Source organism: Ruditapes philippinarum, unplaced genomic scaffold (genome assembly GCF_026571515.1).
Source record: "Ruditapes philippinarum isolate M1 unplaced genomic scaffold, ASM2657151v2 ctg10050_1_1_1_1, whole genome shotgun sequence".
In the NCBI taxonomy this organism is placed as follows: domain Eukaryota; kingdom Metazoa; phylum Mollusca; class Bivalvia; order Venerida; family Veneridae; genus Ruditapes; species Ruditapes philippinarum.
This window is the reverse complement of record NW_026865144.1, coordinates 2,944-11,156: the sequence shown is the minus strand read 5'-3', so window position 1 is coordinate 11,156 and position 8,213 is coordinate 2,944. Positions and strand designations below refer to the sequence as shown.

The following is an 8,213-nucleotide window of genomic DNA, read 5'->3' as shown; positions in this document are numbered from 1 at the left end:
ATTATTATTTATTATTATTATTATTATTATTATTATCATCATCATTATTATTATTAATATATTATTATTATTATTATTATTATTATTATTATTATTATTTTTATTATTATTTATATTATTATTATTATTATTATTATTATTATTATTATTATTATTATTTTCAGCACCTCATGTGTTTCAAAAATATCACTTTGTATCAAAAATCCTTTTCGTCGATTTGAAACTATGCAAATTGTCGCCGATAATTTTGTTTTAATATCAAACTTTTTAAAATGCAAAATGATCATCCTTATTACAAATAAAACAAATAAAAGCTTCACTGAATGATTATGTTTCATATTAGGAATTGGCTAGATATTTAATGAGATATCCTTTTAGATATAAAGATTTTGTTTGGCAAATTCTTACGCTCTTCTATTGTTTGCATTCATTTCCCGAGCCGGTTATATTGGAAATACAGCCGGTAAGGCAATAATCTTTATTTCTAATTTATAATACATGAATGACAAACTTCCTTTATTTTCTTCAAAACATTGACAACTGCCGTATATGTAGATTAAATATACAAAGGTCACGAATTTTCAAAGAAAAATAACGTTAAAAATGTGAAGTTTTATAAAACTTTTATACTTTATTAATTGATATTTTTATAAGGAACGTGTGTCATGTTATCAAATGAAATGTTGAAGTGTGTCACAGGGTGAGAAATATGTGCAGCTTGTCTAGGATTCAAACCCGGAACTCGGAATACCATTTTGTTGCACTACCGACTGAGCTGTCAGGCCGCTTACACATCTTCTCCCCTAATAAGTGAACAGTTCTGAACCATGACATACTCCCCTTCTATACTGAAATTCGTCCACGAATTTCAAAGAGTTACAGACCAATGTACATTAAATGTACATTAAACTCTGAGCTAAATCCAGTCACGGTCCCCCGTCAGGAGCAAAATGTCACAGGGTGAGAAAAAATTGCAGCCTGATCAGGACTCGAACCCGGAACCCTTGGCATACTGTACCGCGGCTCTACCGACAGAGCTATCCGGCCGCTTACATATTTATTCCCCTATACTGGATAGTGAACAGTTCTGAACCAGGGAGTGGTCGTGAATATGTCATTCATGTTTTCACTATGATTTGCCACACGTGTCATATTATACAAACGGTCAGTGAACATAAACTGTGCCCTTATGTTTATTTTACAAAACTCTTACATATGATCGGCAATACAGTCATCCTTTATATTTCGTTTTACATCTGTGTACGGCATTCTACTATCTGTAACATTTGCGTAATAAAAATGTAACCCTGTCTTACTTCCTAGTTTGTACAATCAATAAGTTATCATCAGTTATTATTCATATATAAAAACAACTTTTAATACTGAATATTTTATTGTACTATGTTTATGTGTACTTCATATATTTTGAAGCTTTTTCATTATCATGCCTATCAAATTTCCGAAATTTTGACATTAGATGTGAAAAATATCCAAAAACAAACAAACTTCTCGTATATCGCAGATTGTCTTGTTATATTTCTATTTTTATCGACTATTATTTATTCAAACTGATAAGTTGTTCTTTAAATGGTACTTTCATAACGATAGTGATATCTTAACTTTTTTCTTAAACGTTTATGTCTACATATAATTATTTCCAGACCTACCATCCTGTTTTTTTGTTATAATTATTATCTTAGTTTATGCTTAATCAAAAGATAAATATTTCATTTGTGTGTTCTGCGCATGATGAGCCTATTGAGGGAACCCTGACTATAGTGTGATTGTATAATTAGAATTTATTCTCTGAACTAACGGACTTATTTGATGTATTGCATATATCTGTAAGCATGCTGGGTCGTATATATACAGTTTGTAAACAGTATCATTTTTTAATAAATCTTGAGAAACAACACCGTTTTCTGTTCATATATTTACGAGTGAGCAATGATACTGTGACATACATACTGATAAGTTAACCTATTTGTTTCTAGGTCTTACAAAAGATATAACCATTATTTCTTTGTTCATAGATGTATTCATTTCAGATAATAGAAAGGAGTGGAATCAATGATCTCGGAAAAAGCACTGATAAAATTGAATTACTGTAAATAAGTTAGAATGTTTATATATAGTAAAATTTGGTGAACTGGTTTACATGAATGTAGCAATACGACCAAGACAAAGTGATGAGCTGTATAAAAAGAAAAGCATTTAAAAATAACAAAAAAAAAAAAAAAAAAAAAAAAAACAGCAACAAAAAAAAAAACAGCTACTCAATTATCTACTACAGACCTATTTATCTTGTATTATAAAAATCTCGAAATTTTTATAGGGTGAGCCCTAACCTTGGGTTATAGACAGTAATAGGGAAAAAAATTATAGGATTTAAAAAAACTCAAAATGAACGGCAGAGGAGCGACTGAAGCTGTTCATTGTTTTTTTCTAAACACATGCTTTGATGATAGCTGCGAAAATAGACTTCAAAGCTACTCTCCCACACAAAACGGGTCTCAAAACACCAACACATATGTTTACAGTTATTAAATATGCATAGAAGAAAGTCCAAATTTTGCTTGTTCTTGCAATTATTGGCTGTAACTTTGTTATTTTTGAATGGATTGTCTTCAAACTTGAACATAATGATCTGCAAGGATAACCCTTAAAAATAACCAGACAGACCTTGACCTTCACTCATAAATGACCTTGACTTTGAAGGTCAAATTATTGAAATTTTCATTTTTTGGGCTGTAACTGGCTGTAACTTTGCTATTATTGAATGGATCGACTTCATATTATAACAGAACATTATTAAGGACTAAACATTCATGTTTATCAAACTCAATGACAAACTCTTTAATGACATTGAAGGTAACTTTGTTCGGGATATAACACTAAAACTGTAAGAGATATCTATCGTTATGACATTTTGCAGATAAATAAATCTCATTAAATTGAAGTGCAGTGCAAAAGAACCATAACTCTGCCTTACCTAATTCTGGAATTATTGTCCTTTGTTTGTTTGTACACTTTGAAATTTGTCCGACACTTAACTGTGAAACTGCAAGAAGTATCTACAATAAATTTGGTTGGTGGATAGAGCTGATTGAGTAAAAGTGCAGTGAAAAAACAGAAACTCAACCTTGCCGACGTTTTGGTCAATACTGAACGGAAATAATTAGATTGTTCACCACAATGATGCTTTTTTTCCGCAGTTTAAAGAGATGAGTAGAAATTACTCATTTTTACAGCGTTAAGGTAAAGTACAAAATGCGCTGATAAACTTACTCTGGTAACCCTGAACCTCTGACAAAAAACTTGATGAATCATATCTTAAATACCTAGAAAGAAAATTTCACGGACAAAAGGAGTTGACAAATATAATATTGTCTATTCAAATGACACTTGACATATTGTCCTTTCAATTGAAAAACACTATCAGGGCTTACTTACGTAAAATTACACGTATTCTTTTGATTGTTATTTTATTTCCAGTGTCAAGATGTTTTCCAAGTATTTCTCTTTATTTTAACATGTCATGACTGCTATGTATATAAATTGGAATAAACACTTTAATGTAAATAGAACAAGGAAGATCATATCATATGATAATCATTGTTTCATATTAGGGACACTCCAAACAAGAGTATATAATTGAAAGACAATTGTTAGGAGAAGTGGATGTGTGCGTAAGACACTTGAAGTTGTTGAAATCCCGTCCTGCTTTGGGTCAGAATCTCGCTTCTAGTACAGTGGAGATATTTCCCTTACACAAATAAGCACAATTTCTCAACAGTTGGAATGCTATGACTTTATACTTAACTTCTCCGGGAATGTGTTAACCTTTTATAAAACTTGGTAAAGATATATGTGAATTTCCGCAGATCCAGATATAACAACAAATATATGAGGAGGAGGAAACAGGTCAATTACAGGGTAAGTTTTTAATTTCTTAAACATTTATATAAATTTCAAAGCATTTTTTTGGAAAAAAAATCGAAATGTGATTCTACCCTTTTGACTTATCTCTATATTTATCAATTTTGTACCGGATTTTTGTAAAGTCTTCGTCGAGATAATGTTTCGTCATGTGTTCTGGTGTGTTCAAAACACGAGTTTCACAAAGTTTTATCGCCGAACGATACTAACACATTCAAACAAATCATTATTGGCTGAAAATAAAGGAATTGCTGGTCAAAACTCCAGTCGAGCTTTATACGTACTGATGAGGTCCATATGTGATATAGAAAACTATCTACAAAACTATGTACATGTATATAGAAATTTTGACACAGACCGAGTGCGAATACACGTACTTCTCGTATGGTACAGAATTTCCCTCTTAGGACAAACCAAACTGTAATATATTAAACAACTGACAACTGAAATTGACCAAATCTTGTAAAGATATTTGTTCATAATTTATATACATTCAGAAAGATAAAATACTTTAAGATCCCACAAGTGTATTTGATAGAATTTCAGTTCTCTGACACAAGTATTTCTAATAGATTGATATGCAGTGAAATGTACGTAAACTTCTTCATAAAAACTGTCACCAAAAGAAATTTTCTACTTTCGTGTCGAATGAACATCACAAAATCAAATAAATATATCACATACTTCTTTGTTTAAATTTTGCTACTTTTATGACAAATAATGTCACATTCAGCGGCGCTACTCTCTGCTGATAATAAGCTTCTAACATGCTCTTGGCCATTTTTTGAATATTATTTCATGCATGTTTGCCCTTTCTACATACGAAGAAAGGAATATTTGTTTTTAAGATATAATGTCCATATAGTTAATTTCAGTTTTTATACTACTTGTGAAATGTACAAATTAACCTTTAGATAAAAATACACAAGTATAAAGTACTTTGAACAGTTGCGCTGCTCTTGACCTAATTGATTTTGTTAATGTTCTCTAATGATCAAGTGCCTTCAATTATGAAAACATTATAGCACTCATTTAAATTTTCGATTGCACTTCGGTTTTGTCCGTATAATTGACGAGAATTAATATGGGGTATAAAACTAATGTTTTAAAAAGTCAGACCAGGCCGTCGTCACATCCGCAAGGCATAGTCAGTTAAGTGATTGCCAACATATGAGAGGACTGTGGTTCAATCCCCGCTGTGCCATTGTTATAGACTAACTTTTTCTTTATTTTTGTAGTGTATTTTAATGGAAATGGCCTAGTGCTTGAAAATTGTCTGCACGGATATGTCGATTTGTATTGTTTTTTACGGCATTGAAATAAAATTTATTAAAATTAATCCGAGCCTTTTTAAATGTTAATTCTTATTTTTCTAAATACTAGTAGACTCTATTAATTCTAGTATATACTTTACCAAAACATATCTAAACAAAACGAACAACATACTTCAATAATGTTGAAAATATAAATAATACTGATAAATAAAAAAGTAAATAAGAAAAACAAACAAACAACAACAACAACAACAAAGAAGGAGATGGACATACGCGGTCTCAATCTTATTATGTCTCAATCTTTTAAATTTAAACCAAAAGTCTACTACATTGCGCTTTTAAGTATAATTATTTTATAAGACACAAATCAAATAATTTTACATCTTACTGGGTACAGTACGTCACACGGATTAATTGACCGTAGGTGAATCTACTTTCGTTATGCGTCAATTTGAATGATATATACTTTTTGGTAATCAGGAAGCTAGTGATAAAAAATTCTGTATTCTGTATTCCAGGAATGGCCGTATCAGGACGTAGACAAGTAGATCTGCTAGGATCAGTAGCAGCAGGATCAGCAGAAGACTTTGATCACTGTTGTGAGCCATGTCTTACTACAGGTCAACGTATAGAAGCTAACGGGTTTTGTGTTACTTGTCAAGAATACCTTTGTAAAACTTGCCACGATGTCCACAGAAAAACAAAAGTCTTACGAAATCATAAAATTTTGCAGCGTTATGATTTTGATAAGATTCAAACTACAAGAAAATCAAAAAATGAATGCACTGAAAAGTGTCAAGTTCATAAAAAAGAAATAATCAAATTTTATTGCCCATCACACAATGCACTCGGGTGCAATGTCTGCATAGCCTTAGGTCATAGAACATGTAAAGTTGATTACATACCTGAAAAATGCGTAGGTATCGCAGATGGGAAGGAATTCGATGACGTCATGCAAAAACTGGGAGAAAAATTAAAAGATGCATCAGAAATTTCGAAGAAGGCTAAAGGCAGTAGAAGCACCATAAATGATTACAATAAAGAAATCATTAAGGCGATCACTGAATTCCGAAAAGAAATAAACGACTGCCTAGATCTGATGCAAAAAGATGCATTAAATAATGCTGAGGAAGTAAAGTCCAACACCAACAAAATTATTCAACACGTCCTTGATACATGTGAAAATATGATTTCCGGCATAAAATGCATGCAATCAAGTCTACATGTAAGCAAATCAACTCATCAAGACGGTCAACTCTACATTGGCATGAAACGGGCTGAATCTACGCTGAAATCAGATGAATTAAATGACGCAGAACAAACATTAATACATACCAATATGCACTACTCATTTCAACGAAATTCTGAACTCGAAACATTGTTCTGTAAGAAAATGGTCTTCGGTGAGATTGTCGATCATTCTCGTCATGAATCTACAAAGGTGACAAAAGCTGTTGATCGTCTGATTGGGAAAGGAGATATCAATGTTAAAACTTCATCAGATAAGAGGGAATGTTATATCACAGGATGTTCAGTTCTAAACACAAATAAATTAGTTCTAGCTGATTACAACAACCATAAGGTAAAATTGATATCTATAGAGAACAGACGTGTACAAGAAGAGAAAGCCCTAGACTCAAAGCCATGGGATATTGCTGTCATGTCTCAGGATCGGTTCGCTGTAACAATGCCGTATATCAAAGAAATAGTTGTCATGACAACAGACGACAAGCTATCATGTGTCCGCAGTATTAAAGTGGATAGGTCATGCAATGGTATAGACTATAATCATGATTGTTTTTATGTTGCTTGTTTGTATCCTACTAGTGTGATTGTACTGAATACACAAGGTGATATCCTGAATAACATCCCTCTGAACTTTCTTTTACCTGACTATATCCCGTGTATTGCTGTGAGAAAGGATTCCAACCTCTTGTATATCAGTGACTGTGGTAACAACAGTATAGTGAGTGTATCATTACAAGGGGAAGTTACAGCTACATATAAGCACATAGATGTTAGTGGACCACAAGGTGTGTTGATGTTAGATGACGGGTCATTACTTGTCTGCTGTCTTGGTAATGGAACAATTCATAAAGTCAACGGAGACTTGAAGCAAGGGAAGATAATGTATAAAGAAAAAGCTAAAACCATTCTGCAATCCATATTCTACAGTTCACGCTATAATGAGTTTTATGTTGGTTGTGACAATGATGATAATAAGTTGAAAGTATTTGACACACAATGATCAATTGATGAAATCTTCATTTTATAACCAAATTGAAGATTGCATTGCATTTATTGTTCCTAATTATAGAAAATGATAAAAGTGTATTTGTATTATTATTATTATCATTATTATTATCATTATTATTATTATTATTATCATTATTATAAATTATTATCATCATTATTTATATTATTATTATTTATATTATTATTATTTTTACTATTATTATTATTATTATCATCATCATTATTATAATTATTATTATTTTATTATTATTATTATCATTATTATCATTTTTATTATTATCATCGTTATTATTATTGTCATCGTTATTATTATTATTATCATCATTATAATCATCATTATTAATATTATCATCATCAATATTATTATTATTATTTATACTATTATTATTATTATTCATCATCATAATTATCATTATTATTATTATCATCCTCATTATTATTATCATCATCATCAGTATTAAATAATAATAATAAAAAAGTATTATTATTATTATTATTATAATTATTATTATTATTATTATCATTTTCAGCACCTCATGTGTTTCAAAAAAATATCCCTTTCTATCAGAAAATCCTCTTCGTCGATTTGAACTTATGCAAATTTTCGCGCCGATAATTTTGTTTAAATATCAAACTTTTTTTAAAATGCAAAATGATCATGTTTAGTTTATATTGCATATTGTAAGTATTAATTCCAATTCAATAGAAAACTGATTCAAATTTCAACGTAAACATTGTAATTAA

At 30.6% G+C, this 8,213-nt stretch overlaps 1 protein-coding gene across 1 annotated transcript; it reads left to right on the top strand.

Annotated features, from left to right (window-relative positions):
• Positions 1 to 3,664: 3,664 nt before the first annotated feature.
• LOC132727993 (uncharacterized) lies at positions 3,665 to 7,651 on the top strand. The gene is made up of 2 exons (XM_060713596.1): positions 3,665 to 3,936; positions 5,732 to 7,651. The coding sequence occupies exon 2, from the start codon at positions 5,734 to 5,736 to the stop codon at positions 7,459 to 7,461; it is 1,728 nt and encodes a 575-aa protein (XP_060569579.1). The 5' UTR covers positions 3,665 to 3,936; positions 5,732 to 5,733; the 3' UTR covers positions 7,462 to 7,651.
• Positions 7,652 to 8,213: the final 562 nt, after the last annotated feature.

Coding starts and splice junctions, on each gene's coding strand:
- LOC132727993 (XM_060713596.1), top strand. CDS start 5,734: ATGGCCGTATCAGGACGTAGACAAGTAGATCTGCTAGGATCAGTAGCA.